The sequence below is a fragment of the Rhinolophus ferrumequinum genome, chromosome X (assembly GCF_004115265.2).
Source record: "Rhinolophus ferrumequinum isolate MPI-CBG mRhiFer1 chromosome X, mRhiFer1_v1.p, whole genome shotgun sequence".
In the NCBI taxonomy this organism is placed as follows: Eukaryota; Metazoa; Chordata; class Mammalia; order Chiroptera; family Rhinolophidae; genus Rhinolophus; species Rhinolophus ferrumequinum.
Window position 1 is genome coordinate 760,410 of NC_046284.1, and position 21,273 is coordinate 781,682.

Sequence of the window (21,273 nt, forward strand, 5' to 3'; positions counted from 1 at the left end):
ATTTTACCATCTCTAAGAGGTTTAGACTTTGTTTTCGTGGACACATAAGTTACATGCAGATCAACTTCATCTTTTAAAGTCTTGTTTTTTAAAAATTTTATTTCAAGACAATTTTAAATTCACATGAAGTTGTAAAAAATAATACAGAGAGATCCCAAGTACCATTTACTTACTTTCCCCAAATTGTAAGATCTGGAAAAACTGTAGTACATTATCAGAATCTGAATATTGACATAGACATAATCTACCAATCTTATTCACATTTCCTATGTTATGTTTGTATTCATTTGTGTATATGTGTGTATTTAGGTAGCAATTTTATCACACATATAGATTCATGTATACACCTCCACAGTAGTTCCATCACTACAAAGACCCCTCATGTTGTCATCTTTTAATTCACTCCTTTGCCACCAGAACCATGTCCCTATCCCCTGGCAAATATTAATCTGCTCTCCATCTCAACAACTTGGTCATTTTGAAATGCTGTGTAAATGGAATCATACAGTATGTGAGCTTTTGGGACTGGCTTATTTCACTCAGCATACTTCCCTCAAATTCATCCAAATTATTGCATATATTAATAATTCCTTTTAATTGCTCAGTCATTACTCCAAGTTATGGATGTGTCATTGTTTCTTTAACCATTTACACATTGAAGAATACCTAGGTTGTTTCCAGTTTTTTACTACTACAAATAATAGTTGCTATGGACATTATTGTGTAAACATAAATTATAATTTCTCTGGGGTGAATGTCTAAGAGTACAGTTGGTGGGTCATATGGTAACTGTATATTCAGAGTACTATTGAAATTTTCATTGAGTTAATTTTAAATTCACATGTGGTGGTAAAAAATAATATAGAGATTCCATGGACATTTTGCCCAATTTCCCTCAATAGTAATATTTTGCATAATTGTAGTACAATATCACAACCAAGATATAGAAATTGATGCAATCTACCAAACATTCAAATTTCCCCTTTTATTTGTACTCATTTGTGTGTATGTGTGTTGTGTTCCATAAAATTTTATCTCCTGTGTGGGTTGTGTTATTAAGTATCATAGTCAAGACCTTGAGCAGTTCCATAACCACAAGAACCCTACATGTAACCCTTCTATACCACACCTATCTTTCTCCCATTAACTCTCCCTGCACTATTGGGACCACTAATCTGACCTTCATTTCTAAATGTGATCATTTCAAAAATGTCATATAAATGATATCCTCCTCTAGATAAGTTTTGGGAATTAGACATTTTTATTTTAACTAAGCATAATTCTCTGAAGATTCAATCAAGATAATGTGTGCAACAAGAGTTTTTCTTTTTTTCAATGAATAGCAATACATGACATATACGGTATGTGCCATAGTTTGTTTACCATTCATTTGTTGAACAGACATTTGTGCTGTGTCCAGTTTTTTACTGTTACACATATAGCTGATAAAAATATTTATCCACAAGATTTTGTGTAAACATAAGTATTAATTTCTCTGGGAAAAACGCCTGAGTACAGGTGCTGGGTCATATGGTAATTATAAGAAACTACCTAATTACTAAGAAAAAACCCTCAAAAACATAGTGAAAGAAATGATGAGGGAATTGCATTGGTAAAGTAGAAAATATGTAAGACAAAAAAAGCAGTAATATAGGGAATGAGGAGCTAAAAAGGAATGATAAATAGCAGCAATAAGTCCCTCCTTACAAGTAATACAGTAAGTGCATAAAACAGATTAAATTCTCCAATTAAAAGATAGAGATTGAAAGAATGGTTAAAAAACAACACTACATGCTATGTATAGAATAAAAACTTTTGTTTTAAATATACAAATAAGTTGAAAGTAAAAGGATAAAAAGATACATTGGGGGGAGGGGAGTAGTAGATGAGGGTAAAGGGGATCAAATATATGGTGATGGAAGGAGAAATGACTCTGGGTGGTGAACACACAATGTGATTTATAGATGATGTAATACAGAATTGTACACCTGAAATCTATGTAACTTTACTAGCAATTGTCACCCCAATAAACTTTAATTTAAAAAAGATATATCAGATAAACAACAATCAGAACTGGAGTGTCTACAACAACATCATACAAAATAGACTTTAAGAGAAAAAAATGTTACTAGAGACAAAGAGAGATTTTATAATGATAAATGATCATTTAGTCAGGAGGGATAAAAAATATAAGCATATATGCTCTAACATCAGGGTCCCAAAATATGTGAACCAACAGACTGAATTGAAGGAAGAAATAGACAATTCAACAATAATAGTCTAAGAATGCAATACTCCACTTTCAATAATAAATAAAAGAATCAAAAGACCACAGAAGAGAAGAATAATGCTATAAAACAACTAGACCTAATAGACATCTATAAAATACTCCACATAACAGCAAAGTACATATTCTCAGGTGTATATGGGACATTCTACAGGATAGATTATATGTTAGGCTAAAACATGTCTCAATAAATTTTAAAAGATTGAAATAATAAAGTATGTTATCTGACTGCAATAGAATGAAAATAAAAACTCAATAATAGAAGGGAATTTGAAAAGTTTACAAATATGTGGAAATTAAACCACACACTTATAAATAACCAGTGGGTCAAATAAGAATCACAAGGAAAGTTAGAAATACTTTGAGATGAATGAAAATGAAAACAGAACTTGCCAAAACTGATGGGATGCAATAAAAGCAGTATAAAAAGCAATAATAAACAGAGGGAAATATATAGCTACAAACTTGTGCATTAAAAAGGAGAAAGAGACGTCATCAAAATGGCGGCATGAGTGAGCCTCTGTAAAGCTCCCCTGGAATTTACAACTAATCGAACAACAATAACTCCACAAAGGACTCCCTGCACAGCAGACAGGCAAGACGAAGAGGCCCACTACTAAATTCACCAAAAGGTGGGCGAATCGCACGAGCGGGGAAGGAGGGAAGGGAGAAGCGCGGAGACGGAGCCGCGCGGACGGGCGCAGGACACAGACCTAGCTCAGTGCTCCGAGCTTGCTGCATCCCGGAACTACCGCAGCTGTGGGAGAGGGAAGCACTCGGACGGCTAGGGCTCCGCTTATGGCCCACAGGGCTGAGGGGGCAGCATATAACACGGCTGAACCCAACGCTCACAGCAGGGACCTCGGAGAAAAGACTGAGGGGAAGAAGGCTGAAAATGGTGGTTTAAGCCCTCACTGCCGAGCAGAGAACGGAAGCCTTAGGCACTGAGACTAGCCGCCCCCTCCCTACCCTCCCAGAGCTCGCCCTGCCCCCACCTGCCCGGTGCTAGAAGCGGAACAGTAGCAGTGTAAGATCAAAAGAACAGAATACTTGCTGTTCTGAGAACTGTGGACCGCAGACACAGATTCGCAGCCCAACTAGTTCCGGCAAAGGGGAGGGAGCTGTGGAAGCAGGACCGGCTGTGGTGGTGGTCACCGCCATTGCTCTGGGCCACCTCTCACAACTCACCTCGCCCCTGGCCCCACCTATCTGGGCGGATCCCTGCAGGAGTAAACAGAACTGCTGAAACATACGGGCTCTGAATCTGGTGCAGGAAGAGCTTTGGAACTTCAAACGCTCTCTGCATACCCACACGGGCACTGCGCCCTGTGACCCAGGCAAACTATTAACAGAGGAGAAGCCCGTCTCCCAGGGAATCCCCCATTGTGTGAGAAGCTGGAATAGTGCAGAGAAAACATAGCACTACCATGTGAGAGAGAAAAAAAGGCTGCAGTCGGAGAGAAAATAAAACATTCTACCAACAAGTACTGGAAAACAAAAGAAAGACCTCTTCCTATCAACCTGTTGCAGAAGCCACTCCTGTAGATGTCTAGAAAGAGAAATAATAAATCATTAATTGCCATGAATAACCAAGGCAACAAGACAGCTCAGAAAGAAAGTGAAAAGTCTCCAGAAAACCAACTTAAACATATGGAAATATGTGACTTAAATGACAGAGAATTCAAGATTGCAGTTCTGAAAAAATTCAACGGGATGCAAGAAAACACAGAAAGGCAGTTTAATGAACTCAGAAACACAATCAAAGAACAACATGAGCATTTTACAAAAGAGATCGAAATTTTAAAAAGAAACAAATAGAATTTCTTGAGATTAAGAACTCAGTAGAAGAAATTAAGAATGAAATAAGCAGCTTAGGTTGTAGAGTTGACCAGATGGAGGTAAGAATCAGTGACGTTGAAGATAGAAACCTGGAAATTACACAGATGGAAGAAGAAAGAGACGTGAGACGTAAAAGAAATGAAAGAACTCTACAAGAACCTTCTGACTCCATCAGAAAGAGCAATATAAGAATAATGGGCATACCAGAAGGAGAAGAGAGAAGGGAACAGAGAATATATTCAAACAAATTGTTGATGAGAACTTCCCAAACCTGTGGACAGAACTGGATCCTCGAATCCAAGAAGCAACTAGAACACCTAATTACCTCAATCCCAACAGGCCTTCTGCAAGGCACATTGTATTGAAGCTGTCTAAAATCAACGACAAAGAAAGAATCCTCAAGGCAGCCAGGGAAAAGAAGACGGTAACCTACAAAGGAAAGCCCATTAGATTATCATCAGATTTTTCAGCAGAAAGCTCTACAAGCCAGGAGGGAGTGGAACCAAATATTCAAACTATTGAAAGAGAGAAATTACGAGCCAGGAATAATGTATCCAGCAAAGATATCCTTTAGATATGAAGGAGGAATAAAGACCTTTCCAGACATACAGAAGCTGAGGGCATTTTCAAATATACGACCTGCACTACAAGAAATACTAAAGGAGGCTATTCGACCACCATCAACAGGGACAATTTGTGGCAACCAAAACATAAAAAGGGGGAGAGTAAAGGCCTGAACCAGAATATGGGAATGGCAGAAAGTAAGCGTGCTGAAGAAAATGAATACTCTAGATATCAAACTTTCTTTTACATAAACTTAACGGTAGCCACTCAAAAAAAAATCCAGAACTGAAATATATACTGTAATAAAAGAAGAAACAGAGGGAAACATCATAGGAATACCACCACACAGAAATAATAGACAACAACAAAAGGCAAAGAAACAATGGAGACACAGCCTTACCAGAAAACTAAAGATAGAATGACAGGAAATCCTCACATATCAATAATCACCCTAAATGTAAATGGACTGAACTCACCAATAAAAAGGCACAGAGTAGCAGATTGGATCCAAAAACTAAACCCAACCATATGCTGTCTCCAAGAGACACATCTCAGCTACAAGGACAAGCACAGACTCAAAGTGAAAGGGTGGAAATTGACACTCAAGCAAATGGTACCCAGAGATAATCAGGTGTAGCCATAATGATATCAGATGAAACAGACTTCAGGGTGAAAAAGATAGCAAGAGACAAAGATGGACATTTCATAATGGTATATACAACAAGAAGACATACAAGTCATCAATTTTATACCCCAATCAGGGAGCACCGAAATATACCAAGCAACTACTAACAGAACTAAAGGGAGAAATTGACCAAAACACAATTATACTAGGGGACTTAAATACATCATTGACAGCTATGGATAGATCATCCAAACAGAAAATAAAGAACGAAATAGCAGCCCTAAATGACACATTAGATGAAATGGACATAATTGACATATATAGAGCCCTTCATCCTAAAACATCAGACTATACATTCTTTTCTAGTGTACATGGAACATTCTCAAGGAGAGACCATATATTGGAACATAAAATCAGCCTCAGCAAATTTAAGAAGATTGAAATCATACCAAGCATATTCTCTGATCAAAAGGCTTTGAAATTGGATATCAGCTGCAAAAAGAAAGCAGGAAAAAACACAAATATATGGAGATTAAACAACATACTTTTAAAGAAAGACTGGGTCAAAGAAGAAATTAGAGGAGAGATCAAAAGATACATAGAAACAAGTGAATGAAAATTCATCCTACCAAAATTTTGGGATGCAGCGAAAGCAGTTTTAAGAGGGAAATTTATATCATTATAGGCCTATCTCAAGAAACAAGAAAAATCCCAAATAAATAACCTCATGTTACACCTTAAAGAACTAGAAAAAGAAGAACAAGTGAAACCCAAGGTCAGAAGAAGAAAGGAAATAATAAAAATCAGAGCAGAACTAAATGAAATAGAGAACAAAACGACAATAGAAAAAATTAATGTGACAAAGACCTGGTTCTTTGAAAAGATTAACAAAATTGACAAACCCTTGGCTAGACTCACTAAGATAAAAAGAGAGAAGACACTAATTAACAAAATCAGAAATGAAAAAGGGGAAGTTATCACGGACACCACAGAAATACAAAGGATCATCCAAGAATACTACGAAGGACTATATGCCACCAAATTCAATAACCTAGAAGAAATGGACAAGTTCTTAGAAACATATAGCCTTCCAAGGCTGAGCCATGAAGAACTGGAAAATCTAAACAGACCGATCACCAGTAACGAAATTGAATCAGTCATCCAAAACCTTCCTAAAAGCAAAAGTCCGGGACCAGATGGCTTCACTAGTGAATTCTACCAAACCTTCAAAGAGGATCTAATACCAATCCTGCTCAAACTCTTCCAAAAAACTGAAGAAGAGACAGTACTTCCTGACTCATTTTATGAGGCCAACATTACCCTGATACCAAAACCTGGTAAGGACAACACAGAAAAAGAAAACTACAGACCAATATCTCTGATGAATTCAGATGCAAAAATTCTAAACAAAATTCTAGCAAATCGAACTACAACAATGCATTAAAAAGATTATTCATCACAACCAAGTGGGGTTCATCCCCAGGGTACAAGGATGGTTCAACATCCGCTAATCCATCAATGTGATACATCACGTAAACAAAATAAAGGACAAAAGTCATATGATTATATCAATTGATGCAGAAAAAGCATTTGACAAGATACAACAGTCCACTTATGATTAAAACACTTAATAAAATAGGTATAGAATGGAAATACCTTAACATAATAAAGGCCATATATGACAAGCCCTCAGCTAATCTCATAATTAATGGTGAAAAACTGAAGCCCTTTGCTCTATGTTCAGGAACATGACAGGGCTGTCCCCTATCACCTCTGCTTTTCAACATAGTGTTGGAAGTCCTTGCCAGAGCAATCAGGCAAGAGAAAGAAATAAAAGGCATCCAAATTGGGAATGAAGAAGTTAAATTGTCACTCTTTGCAGATGACATGATGCTATATATAGAAAACCCTAAAGACTCCACCAAAAAGCTATTAGAAACAATCGACGAATATAGTAAAGTTGCTGGCTACAAAATCAACGTACAAAAGTCCATTGCATTCCTATATAATAACGATGAGATCTCAGAAAAAGAAATACAAAAAACAATTCCTTTTGCAATTGCAAGAAAAAGAATAAAATACCTAGGAATAAACTTAACCAAGAATGTGAAGGACCTATACGCTGAAAACTGTAAGACATTTTTGAAAGAAATTGAAGAAGACACAAAGAAATGGAAAGACACTCCGTGCTCATGGATTGGAAGAATCAACATAGTTAAAATGGCCATATTACCCAAAGCAACATACAGATTTAATGCAATCCCCATCATAATCCCAATGGCATTTTTTAAAGAAATAGAACACAAAATCACCAGATTTGTTTGGAACCACAAGAGATCCCGAATAGCCAAAGCAATTTTAAGAAAAAATGAACAATACTGGAGGTATCACACTCCCTGACTTTAGCTTGTACTACAGGATAACAATAATCAAAACAGCATGGTATTGGCAGAAAAACAGACACATAGACCAATAGAATAGAATTGAGAACCCAGAAATAAAACCACATAAATATGGACAGATAATTTTTGACAAAGAAGCTAAAAACATACAATGGAGGAAAGACAGCCTCTTCAATAAATGGTGCTGGGATAATTGGAAAGCCATATGCAAAAGAATGAAACTGGACTGCTATTTGTCACCATGTACCAAAATTAATTCAAAATGGATCAAGACTTAAGCATAAGACCTGACACAATAAACTGCATAGAAGAAAACATAGGTACTAAACTTATGGACCTTGGGTTCAAAGAGCATTTTATGAATTTGACTCCAAAGGCAATGGAAGTAAAAGCTAAAATAAACGAATGGGACTATATGAAACTTAAAAGCTTCTGCACAGCAAAAGAAACCATCGACAAAATAAAGAGGCAACCAACTGAATGGGAGATTTTTGCAAACAGTGCCTCCGATAAGGGGCTAATATCCAAAATATACAAGGAACTCATGAAACTCAACAACAAAAAAACAAACAACCCAATTGAAAAATGGACAGAGGACCTGAAGAGACATTTCTCCAAAGAGGACATACAAATGGCAAATAGACATATAAAAAAATGCTCAACATCACTAATCACCAGAGAAATGCAAATAAAAACCACAATGAGATATCACCTCACCCCAGTCAGAATGGCTATCATCAACAAGACAAATAGTAACAAGTGTTGGAGAGGCTGTGGAGAAAAAAGGAAGCCTCATACACTGTTGGTGGGAATGCAGACTGGTGCAGCCGCTATGCAAGGCAGTGTAGAGGTTCCTCAAAAAATTACGAATAGAATTACCACATGACCCAGCAATCCCTCTCCTGGGTATCTACCAAAAAATCTGAAAACATTTATCCATAAAGACACGTGTGCTCCAATGTTCATTGCAGCTTTGTTTACGGTGGCCAAGACATGGAAACAACCAAAATGTCCTTCGATAGATGAATGGATAAAGAAGTTGTGGTATATATACACAATGGAATACTATTTGGCGGTAAGAAAAGATGATATAGGGACATTTGTGACAACATGGATGGATCTTGAGAGTATGATGCTAAGCGAAATAAGTGAGACAGAAAAAGCAGAGAACCATATGATTTCACTGATATGTGGTATATAAACCAAAAACAACAAGAGAACAAGACAAACAAATGAGAAACAAAAACTCATAGACACAGACAATAGTTTCGTTGTTACCAGAGGGTAAGGGGGATGGGGGTGGGAGATGAGGGTAAGGGGGATCAAATATATGGTGATGGAAGGAGAATTGACTCTGGGTGGTGAACAGACAATGGGATTTATAGATGATGTAATATAGAATTGTACACCTGAAATCTATGTAATTTTACTAATAATTGTCACCCCAATAAATTTTTTTAAAAAAGTACAAATTGGTAGTTACAAAATAGTCATGGAAGTATAAAGTAAAGCATAGGGAATATAGTCAATAATATGGTAATAACTATGTATAGTGCTAGGTGTGTACTAGACTAGTCAGGAGAGTCACTCCTTAAATTATATAAATGTCTAAGCACTATGCTGTACACCTGAAATTAATATAAAATAATATTGAATGTCAACTGTAATTGAAAAATTAAAAAGGGGGAGAGATAAAGGGGAATAAGAGGTCCAAAGTTCCAGGTATAAAACAAGTAATTCTTGGAGATGTAACATACAGCATAGGGAATATAATCAAAAATATGGTAATAATTATGTATAGTGCTGGTGGTATAGTACTGTTGAATAACTATGATGTACATCTGAAACATATTTTAGCTATATTTTAATAAAAATCTTTTGAAAAGAAATACAGTAATACGTAAACAGTATTTATTTCTGTGATACTAACAACATAAATTATTGTTTAAATCTGGAAAATAATAAAGTTTTAAAAATTAATTAATCAATAATCAGCATTGGAAATGTGGATAAAATAAACATCACCAATGATTCCTATTCAGAGGAAATTTTGTAATGACTGCATAGTATTCCGCGCTATGAGTACTCCATCATATATTTAGTTATGACTTTAATGCTGAGATTTAGATTATTTTCAGTAATTCAAGTGTCAAGCAAGTGTTATGAATTTTAAAAGAAGTGTTACTTTATATTTGAGTCTTTCTTTTTAAAATGTCTTTGAACTTTAAAGCCTGCATCGAGAAAGGTGAAGTGGCAAGTCAGTGTTAAAGACTGGGTTACTGATAAGCCAGGGAACTGGTTTATTGTCTTCACTTTTTAACTTTTATTGTGTGTATTTATTTTTATTGTTCACTTTTTTGTTGTGCTCAGTTGTCATACAGCACTTTGGCTCTTCATACAAGGACCTCTTTCACCCTAATGGTCATCTAACGTCCTCCAGCACTGCTTCACCATTCACCCGGAGAAATGTTTCAAGAATTTCTCAATCTACAAGTACTGCTCACTTATCATATAGCATGTGAAAATGCAGAAAACAGAATACATATATTTAAATCACTGCTAGTTATACCACCCTGAGACTAGCATTGCTAATTTTTCAGTGTTTTCGTTCTAGTCTCTCTTTATGAGTTCCTCCAGCAACCAGCACTCTCAGTCCCAGAGACCAGAGCTAAAATGAAATGGACAGATTTAGGATGGGTGGATGCCTTTCGTCTCTCCTTGTCTGACATTTTAGTTACAATTTTCTCTTAGCTCTTTTGAAATGATAAAAGTATAATGTAGTTAAAAATTGAACGTATAAACTAAGAAAATCTGGGTTTCTAGAAAATTCGGGGGATGGTGGAGGATAAGTGGGAGGTGAATGAATCAGCCATATTCTGGGAAGGTGAGTGGAGTTAGAAAATTGATAATCTAATAATTTATTGGCTCAGGGTTTGTCAATTACTACAGCCCAGCAAATGAGATTAGAGCAGAGTTGTGGGGGGAGGGAGGGAGTGACGCAGGAAGCTATTGGCACCAAGAAAAATTTAGCCAAGAAGAGGCAGCTGCGTAATCATATTGCAGCACCGTTTTTTTGTTGTTTTTGTTTTGTTTTGTTTTTTGTTTTTGTCACCAGCCCCTGCTTGCGGAGGTGTAACCACTGCGGATGTCTGCAGTCTGTGGCCCGCTCCTGCAGGACCGGCCACAGCGCCCATCACCATCCTGTGCATCTCAGCTTGGGGTACCGCTGCCTCTGTCCGGTTCTCACATCCTCAGCACCGCCTTCATCTCTGCAGTCTGGCTGCCGCCGCTCGTTCCGCCTCTGCCTCAGGCGCCGCCGCTTCTGATATTCCAGTGAGTCTCCCTGTGGCGGTCAGATCTGATCTTGGCGATAGCCAACTTAAACGCGTGTACTGTCCTTCGAAAAATGGCCGAGTCAGCCGACCACAAGGAACTGTTAGAATCCAGCCAAGAAGAGATTGGTAATAAGATGATGATGGAGGGGCCGGGGAAAATAGCGGACTGCGGCGAAGGAGCCGCCGCTGGGTCTGGGGAAGGCGGGGAAAAAGGTGAAGATGCTGATGAGGACTCAGGATCAGACCGTCCAAGAGGACTTATCGGTTATCTTTTAGATACGGACTTCGTTGAAAGTCTACCTGTGAAAGTGAAGTTGCGTGTGTTAGCCCTTAAAAAGCTTCAAACTAGAGTGGCAAATCTAGAATCCAAATTCCTGAGGGAATTTCATGGAATTGAAAGAAAGTTTGCTGAAATGTATCAACCCTTATTGGAAAAAAGACGTCAGATCATCAATGCAATCTATGAACCTACAAAAGAGGAATGTGAATATAAATCAGACTCTGAGGACTCTGACGACGAGGAGATGTATGATGAGGAAGAGATGTGTGGTAATAAGAAGGGTCTGGTACATGAATGCATGGATGAGGATACCGGTTACGAGGACGATTATTATGATTACGCTGTTGAAGACGAGGACGACGACGACGACGACGGCCATGACGATGACATTGAGGCTGCTGGAGAAGATAATAAAGAAGAAGAAGATCCTAAAGGAATTCCTGATTTTTGGCTGACTGTCTTAAAAAATGTTGACACACTCACTCCTTTGATTAAGAAATATGATGAGCCTATTCTGAAGCTCCTGACGGATATTAAAGTGAAGCTTTCAGATCCTGGTGAGCCTCTCAGTTTCACATTAGAATTTCACTTCAATCCCAATGTATATTTCAAAAATGAGCTGTTGACAAAGACCTATGTGCTGAAGTCAAGGCTGGCATATTTTGATCCTCACCCCTACAGGGGAACTGCAATTGAGTATTGCACAGGCTGTGACATAGATTGGAATGAAGGAAAAAACGTCACTTTGAAAACCATCAAGAAGAAGCAGAAACACCGGATCTGGGGAACAATCCGAACTGTGACCGAAGATTTCCCCAAGGATTCATTCTTCAATTTCTTTACTCCTTATGGAATCAACTTAAATGGAAAGGATGGAAATGATGATTTTTTACTTGGTCACAATTTACGTACTTACATAATCCCAAGGTCAGTGTTATTTTTCTCAGGTGATGCACTTGAATCTCAGCAGGAGGGGGTAGTTAGGGAAGTTAATGATGCAATTTATGACAAAATTATTTACGATAACTGGATGGCTGCAATTGAGGAGGTTAAAGCCTGTTGCAAAAATCTTGAGGCAATAGTAGAAGACATTGATCGCTAAAGCAGGGTGTACATGGCCCTGAAATTAACAGCCCTAGATCTAGTTACTCAAAAGAAGTTAACTAGTCTTGTGTTCTGAATTTTCTTAGTGTTAGTGAAAGCATATGGCTCAGAAATGTAAGAGAAGTTCAAATACTAATTCATTTGACCTTGCATTTTAGTAGTAGTAGAATGCTTTAAAAAAATGTAGACTGTGGTTTAAGACGTAATAATATATTGTGGTGTGCTTGAATCCTTCTGAAGTCCTTTTTTTATGTAGCTATTAACCTGAAAATTATCCAAACTGATAAATGAGATCAATATTTATTTGAAAAGAAAATCTTGGAGAACCCACCCAAGGTTTTTTGTTGTTGTTGTGTAGTTTTGTTTTCTTAGTCCTTTAGGTAGTGGGTTTCATTTTGTTGTACCTGCTTCATTTTGTAATAAAAATGCAGTACAATTTAAAACTTGAATGCTTAAGAGGAAGCCTGCATATGTTGAGAATTTCAGGCAAAACCAAATTTATTGTTAATAACAGCTTGTTCATATGCTCTTATGTTATGTGATCATAATAAGTAATGCAACTTACTTATACTGAAGTTATTGTTTATCAGTGAAGTATTTATTACAGTATTTTCAAAAGATTGCCACATATTGTTCTGTGTAATTGTGTAAGCAGTAATTACAGTATACAATTTTTCTTTTCCTATAGTACATTTAGTCATTCATTGAAAGTAATCACTTTACCATTTTGAAAAGATTTTTCACGTTCTTTCATTTAAAAATAAAATGAATAAAAATTTCACAGTGTTTCATGTTTTAAAACTGATCTCTTTTTCCGTTTATAAAAGTAATATGTTCATTGGAAGACATTTGGAAAATATTAAAAAATACATTAATTAAAACTAAAATCCGTATTTCCACTCCCCAAAGCACTGTTAATGCTTTGATTTACTTTTACTATTGTTTTTCTATGTGTACATATGATGCAAATTTGCTAACACTATACTTAGATGTGCAAAGAAAGTATAACTTTATTGTTTATAACTGATCTAATCTCAATCCTGGGCCCACCTCCACTGTCCAAGATTGTGGGGAAACAAAAACCTCAAATTGAATCAATCCAGTAAACTCATTGCTATTTAGTAATTTAAATATTCTGTATAAATAACAAGCTCCTGTGCATTAGTCTGTATTTCAGATTTCCCTACCCTTCTACAATGTTATCTGGAATGTACAGGGGCTTATATTCCTTTATGACATTGAGGGGGGTACACTGACTGGGGACAATGGGATGTGGTTGGTCAGAGAACTGTCTTGTCCCAGAGCTGACTTTGCCTTCCTTGTGTGTGGAAACCCAGAGATTTGGCTTTCCCCTTGAGCAGACTGTGAATGTCACATGTATCCCCGTAGGACAACAGGGAACTTCTTAATCTTTTTAATAATGCCTTGTGAGAGCTGAGAGTGGCTGGGAAGTGATAACTCTGTCTCGTTATGGCTGCCTGGCACCCACTCTTCCATCCCAGGTGGTTGTGATCCTACAGAATTATTAAATGAAAGTGGGACAAAAGCTCCTCTGCTCGTGACTTACTCTTCCACTATTGAACATGCTTCCTCCTTCAGATTTGAGCTCAAAGACGTACGTTGATAACACTGCCTGCTTTTCTTACCTCTGTCTCATATCTCTACAATCAACTGCAGAGGAAGGCATGGGTTTTTTCTTTCCTCTTCCTGTCTGGACAGGTCCCTCCTTTTTATGGTGTGTTTCTCCCAAGTACAATGGTAGATGTGCACTTGCTTTTCTCTGGGGTTGCAAGAGTTGATAGTGTATAGGGAAACAAACACAACTTACTATTATAGGGGAACCTAAATATGGAAACACTTCAATGAATACTTGATAAATGTAGACTTTTTCACACTCTTCATCACCATAAATGTTGACCTCTATTACATTCCTGATTCACTCTGCCCCTCCAACCTCTCTCACACAGAAAGATTAGGCCCCTTTTAATTGTGGTTACTGTTGCTGTGCATTAAAAAGTCAGGAACATGGCTGTATCTCTCCCTCCTGCCCCTTTCTCTTGCCTTCATGACACAGAGCAGTAAAACTGCTTCTGGGCTCTCTGTAAGGGCAGGCCAGTCCCCTTTGCTGTATCTCTCATGTCGGTGACCTCCAGCGAAAGACCACCAGGGACATACCCATAGTTGAACAAGTTGGGTTTTCATCATTGCTGTGAGGAGAACATGCATCATGCGGAAATGCTACATGTTATCAGTAAGTGGGTGTTAGAAAACATATTGCAGGATTTGGGTTTTGGTTGTGTGATTTGGTGGAGGGTCTAACAAAGTGGAGGTTTGCTCTATATAGGGAAAATTTTATAATTGGTAGTTCAATAAATCTTATTTATAGGGAGGAAAGACTGGAACAAGAATAAGGCTGTAATAATTAGTAGAAAGCCACTCAATTTAGGTAGAATGGCAGGGGTGTTTAGTATTCTGTGGGTGGCATAGGGACCTTGCTTTTGTCTATGCTTAGGCAAAATTAACTAGCCTTGCTTTGTCTCATTTTATTGTATTCCCAGAGTAACTTTGTCTGAGGTTGCCGTTCTATGAGATGGTTTATGTCTAGTAGGATAAAAGCATGGCCTAGCTGTGAATATCAGGCCCACTTCCTGATGTCAGGGATTGCTTTTTATGTTTGTCTTTTACCCCTTCTCAGGAATGAAGTTTGAGGCTGCCATTTCTCCCATAGCTTGTGGTGGGATGGAGGTACATTTGAGTTTAGACTAGTGTAAAGACCCTTTAGGCCTTAAGGGTAGGTCATTAACTTCAGTCCACATACCACAGAGGCCCATACTAGGGTTTAGGGCACAACTGTGACTCAAAATAGAGTTTCACCTTAGTTCTTTTTGTAATTGTTCTTTAAAAAATTTACCCTTCATACAGTCCTGGAGGGGTTGTTGAGGTGATTGTTGGGCTTTGCTAGAATTTTGATATTTTTAGGGAATATACTAAATATGTAAATATAATTCCAGTTGGGGATACATAATTTATAATGTCAATTTTATTATTTATAATACAATTTATATATCATATGGCAGAGTGGTTAATCTTTGAAGCCAGGTTGCTTGGATTCAAATGCCAATTTTGTAATTTATTAGTTGGGTAACCTTATGCAAGTTACTTTATGTGTCTGTTTCTTATCTGGAAAAATATGGTAATAATTGTGCCCTACCTCATAGATTATTATGAAGATTGAATTTGTTTATATAAAGTACTTATAAATATGCCTGGTACGCAAGTGCTATCTAGGTGTATCTATCTTTATTATTTTTATTAAGTTTATAACTGTAAAATACTCAAAACTGTCTGCTTTACAATAAGGGTGCAGTAAATTCTTATTAAATTATTAATAGCTGTCCCCCTAATTTGTTTCTAATTCCCAAAAAGTGAAAGCTCATACTTTGTATTTTAACAACAGAATTTCCAAGATTTTTGCAAGTATTAAGAAGGACAGCAACAGTACTTAAAGTACTGACAAGCCTGGTTAATGAAGAGGAAAATATAGTGACTATGCTGTTACTTCCTCACCCCCACCCCCAGTGCATCCATTAGCCTTGGAGCTGTGTATGCCAAGCTCAGTACACATGCCAGGCCGTTTGTTCACTGGCCAATAAATGTATCGTTAAATTCAAATATTTGGAAAGCAAAGAAAAATATAACATAGAAAATAAAAATCACATGAAATTATGTATCATCCATAAGTACACAACAGGTTTGATTTTTCAGTTAGCAAAAAGATACATGCAACATGTAGTTGATTATTTTAAAACAGAGAATCTTTTAAAAAGAAATATAAAGAATACTTTTTCATGAAACACATTTCTGAAATGTATTTTCTCTGAATTCTTTGCCAAATAATACAGTTTTTTAAAATGAAAGAGAAAAGAATGTCTAAAAGGATCTCTGCCCGTTTTTTTTTTTTTTTTAATCACACTGATGATCTATTTCTTGATCTACTCTCAGGGTGTTTTAAGACAATAAAAGCTCTCCAGGTCATACAGCCAATGGGTAACCACTCAGCCCCATTCTGCATGTGCACACATCTCCACACTCCTACTGGCTGTGTGTGTGTATGTTGGTGTCTGCGTGTGCTCACACGTGTGGTGGGAAGGGTGAAGTGGGATGGGAGTGTGGGGGGTGGGAGGTGTCACTCATCATAAAGGACACCAACTCTTGTCTAACTTCTCTCCCAGGGCATGTGCGCGTGTGAGTAGAGGGTCGGGTAGAAGGGGAGGCGAGGTTGGATGGTCAAAGAGGCATCTAGTGTGTAAGTCTCTTTGGCCTTTGTGTGCATGTGCGTGCGTGTGTGCCTGTATGTGTGCGTGCGTGCACATGCCAATCAAAAGAATAAGTGATCGTTTTTCAGGTTCTGCTACTTTATGAAACCATATTCTATGTGCAAGGGTACTTGTGACCAGTAAGAAAGAAGGCAATTCTGGCCGAGGTGGTCTGGTGTGGTAAGTGGCTTCGAAGTAGGCTGGAGTGGAGGCCCTTTCGCCCACGTTGAAGTCAAAGTGAGCTTGTCTGTCTGCTAACGTGGAGGTACCCAGAGGGAACGGAAGGATAGGTGGCAGCATAAAGGGAGCGTCCTGGCCTAGTTAGCATTTGGTTTGACACCTGGGAAAGAAACACTGAAATAGATGGCGTGGGGAGAGTCCCAGAAATGACAGTGTGGGACGTTTTGGATGAGTTCAGCCTTGTGGTGGCTCAAATTTCAAATACCTATAGAATAGATATCCTTTTGGTTGATGAATTACAATGCCACCTTGGGCCATGGCCAGATTTGGAGCTCGAGTGTATATAAATGCAGGTACGTACAAGTATGTAAGAAGTGGTGTATGTAAAAGGCATATCATTGGTTCTGACACGTACTGAGCACTTCTGTTAGTTACTAGGGTAGGTGTATATGGAAGAAGAGATCAGTCAATGATATGTTAATAATCTAGTTGTAACCCACTGCCTTTGTAAATGAAAGAATCCATGTATTAATTTAAACCTCATACAAAAGGTTCTGCATTTTGAGAGTATCACTTGGCCATGAGAAGAAAGCTTTCCAGGCAGTCTTATTTGGTAAGAATGGTGCTGAAATAAAAATTTCACAAGGGAACTTCACGCAAATGCTAAAAGGTGACTGATCTTAATTAATTTTTCTATTTCACACTTAACATGCTCTCAGGCATGTATGCACATGCACGTGCGCACATACACATGACTGGATGATCCAGAGTGAGAGGAAGTTCATGGTCAGAGAGATTCACAACAGATAGAACTAATATGGAGTGATTTATCATTTAATATTTCTCCATCAGCTATCAAGATGAAAGGAGGTAATAAAAACTGGTAGTGTGTGGGTGTATGTGCATGTTTTAATGCAGAATATGCCAGTAATACATGGAAATTATATTTAGACAATAATCTTTGTTGTCCAAAATATCACCTAGTTTGCCAGGATTCCTATAGATAAGGGAAAAGGGAGTGGTTTGTGATGTGTTCCCATCCTCACTATGATGAAGTACTTTTTATTTTACAGCTTAGAGGAATTGAAAAGGTGATTTTGCTGGCCAAGACACATATCAGCCAATTTAAGACACTTGCATTTCATGGTATTAAACTTGCATACTCTTACTGTAAGTTAACATGATATTTGTAGGACATTTCAGCATTGAGTTGTCACTAGAGTTCGGATCAGGTAGTTATCTTCATGTTTCAGGTGAGAAATCTGAGATACAGACATTGTGATTCAACTAGTAGAGGGAGAAATCTGATCTGGTCTCATTGCTTGTGCTCTTTTCATCACACTATGAGTGTGCTGGCTTTGGAGAAACTGAATGATGTTGCTGGTTTGCTGAATAGTAAAATGTCTCGTCCCATATTAAAGCTGCTTGGTACTGGCATAGGAAGAGATATTAACTTATATTCCTTAGCGAGGACTGTTATCTCATTGACTTAGAATATATGGTCATAGAACTAGGCTGAACCTTTGAAGAAAACTTCCCATTGCAGCTTAACAATGTGAAAGTCTTGGAATTAAATCTCATTTTCTCTTAAATATTCTATAACTTCCACTTTGCTAATGTGATCTATCCTTTCTCACATAATCATAGATTTAATTCAAATTTATTGTTTTTTAAACTTCTATTTTTTCTCTGGGTTCTTGTCCCTATTGTGAAACTTGTATATGATGTGACTTGGGTCAAACTATTAGGTTGGCACAAAAGTAATTGCGGTTTTTGCAATTATTTTTAACCTTTTAAACCACAATTACTTTTGCAACAACCTAATAATAAACCCCACTTGTTAGCAGTTTCCTATCTGTACAACGGAGATAATTAGTAGAAGATAAGATTGTTTTGATGATCCATTGTGATGACTGTCAAGCACTTTGCACAACACCTGGCACATGTTAAGCCCTAAAGCATTAATTGATTATTATTGTAATCATCGTCATCAGTCCTTAGGATTATTACGGGGATAAAATTGCAATATAATGCACATGGTACATAATAGGGACTTAATAAATAAATTATAGCTACTCCTTTATAACTTTATATCCCCAAATGATCACAAACAGAAGATGTGAGGTCATTAAATGTAATTCTCTTTTTAAAAACTTTATATTTCAAATAATTAGACTCACTGGCAGGTGCAAAAACAGAATGCAGAATCACACGAGCTCTGTAGCTTTGTGCATTTCACCAGATTTTGAAAATTTCCGGCTGTTATTGCTTTGAATATTTTTGTAGCTCCACATTCATTCTCCTTTCTGGGACCTGGATGACATGAATGTTAGTTCTTTTATTATTGTCACAGGTGTCATGGTTCTTATTTTTTTCTGTGCATTTTCTCTATGTTGTTCAGCTTGGGTCGATTCTATTTGTGTTTAAGTTCACTGATTCTTTCCTGCCATCTGCATTGTGCTATTGAACCCATCCAGTGCATTTTAAAATAAGCTATTTTATTTTTTCAATTTTATAATTTCTGTTTGGTTCATTTTTATTACTTTTATTTCTATGATTCATGTGTGTCAAAAGTGTTCATAATTGCTTGCTGCAGCATTTAATGCTGGCTGCTTTAAAATCCTTACCAGCCAATTCCAACATCTGACTGATTCATGTTTGTGTTGGCATCTGTTCATTGTTTTTGCTCATCCAAGTTGTGAGTTTTTGCTTCTTGATATGATGACTGATTTTTTATTATATCCCGGACATTTTTAGTATTATGCTATGAGACACTAGATGCTATTTAAATCTTATACTTTAGCAAACAGTCACCTGCTTGCTAAATACCTACTTCTGCAAGGATTAAAAACCATAATATATGCAATTGTTTTACATATTGGTGCTCAAAAAATGTTAATTTTTATTTTAATTCTGTTGTACTCTCTGACCTTAATTACGAGGATAACATTTCTTACAACATTTTTTCCTCTTTATCTGAAATTGCTCTTATTACATATTCTCAGGATAATCTTCATTGTATTTGTACTTAGTTGGATTCCTACAGTGATAGCTGTTAAATGGCTTTTTCCAGGTATTACTACATTACTACTCTGACAGTGGTTTCTCCTAGTTATCTCTCTCTCTCTCTCTCTCTCTCTCTCTCTCTCTCTCTCTCTCTCTCTCCTCTCCCCCCACCCCTTTCTCCTCTCTCCTCTGCCCTCACTTTTCTTTCCCACCCCCTCACTACTTCAGCTCAATTTCGCAGTAGTTGATGAGACAGATTTTATCTTGATTAGATCAAAGGTGAGGCCAGATCCTTTCTTGCGCTGAAGTTGGACTGCCAATGGCTATCCACCCTTATGCATAGGAGGTTACTTTTGAATCCCTTATGTAATGGGATACACAAATATAACAAATTTAAATATATAATTTCTGTGCATAAACAGCAATCCATAGCTTACAAGCATAAATCCTAAAAACAAGTATGTCTTTCAGTCTTTGCCAAATCATCAAAGCCACCTTGATGTCAAAGGAGGACCTACATTAACAGTCTTAAAGAATATGCATAAGCTTCTTTCTTCTACCAAGGCAGGGACTTTGTTTTCTTACATTTATAGAGTTTGTAAAAATGTCTTTTAATTCTAAATGGTTCCTTAAAGATGGTCAGTCCTTTTTCTTCTTTTAAAATAAACATTTCTGACCCTTGTCTTGATTTTTAAGTGTTAACTCACACCTGTGCTGGGAAAAAGAACATGGAATGCTTTTCCCTGGGGGAAAAACAATTCAACTGCAAAATTATTCACCATAGAGTTCAGTTTAATGGGGAAAACATAGTAACTATTTTAATATCCAAAATGGGGACACTCGATAAAAAAATTCCAGTCCTAGACAATGAGGGTGAGTTGTAGAAGAAACCTGAATAGCCATAGATGTTTTAGGTATGTTTACAATATATTGAACAGCAAATTATGGGATAAAATATATTCAGTATGAATCTATTATTGTTTGAAATGCTTACGATAATGAAAGCTTGCAAAGGTAAAAAAATAATATATCTGAAGTACTTCTTATCTATATTTTAATGTGTTTGATCTCATTTAAAAATGTACTTGAAAATGAAATAATAAAAAATGTTTAGGGACCAGCCCGGTGGCTCAGGCGGTTGGAGCTTCGTGCTCCCAACTCCGAAGGCTGCCGGTTCAATTCCCACATGGGCCAGTGGGCTCTCAACCACAAGCTGCCTGTTCAAATCCCGCAAGGGATGGTGGGCAGCACCCCCTGCAACTAGAAAACAGCAACTGGACCTGGAGCTGAGCTGCGCCCTCCACAACTAAGAGTGAAAGGACAACAACTTGACAA

General features: G+C 37.3%; 1 protein-coding gene across 1 annotated transcript; it reads left to right on the forward strand.

The window, feature by feature from the left end:
* The first annotated feature begins 10,718 nt into the window (after positions 1 to 10,718).
* NAP1L2 (nucleosome assembly protein 1 like 2) lies at positions 10,719 to 13,130 on the forward strand. Its single transcript, XM_033112355.1, has one exon. It carries the CDS (start codon positions 11,124 to 11,126, stop codon positions 12,432 to 12,434), a length of 1,311 nt encoding a protein of 436 aa, XP_032968246.1. The 5' UTR covers positions 10,719 to 11,123; the 3' UTR covers positions 12,435 to 13,130.
* Positions 13,131 to 21,273: the final 8,143 nt, after the last annotated feature.

What these genes read in the sequence shown, in the direction of transcription:
- NAP1L2 (XM_033112355.1), top strand. Translation starts at nt 11,124, where the DNA reads ATGGCCGAGTCAGCCGACCACAAGGAACTGTTAGAATCCAGCCAAGAA.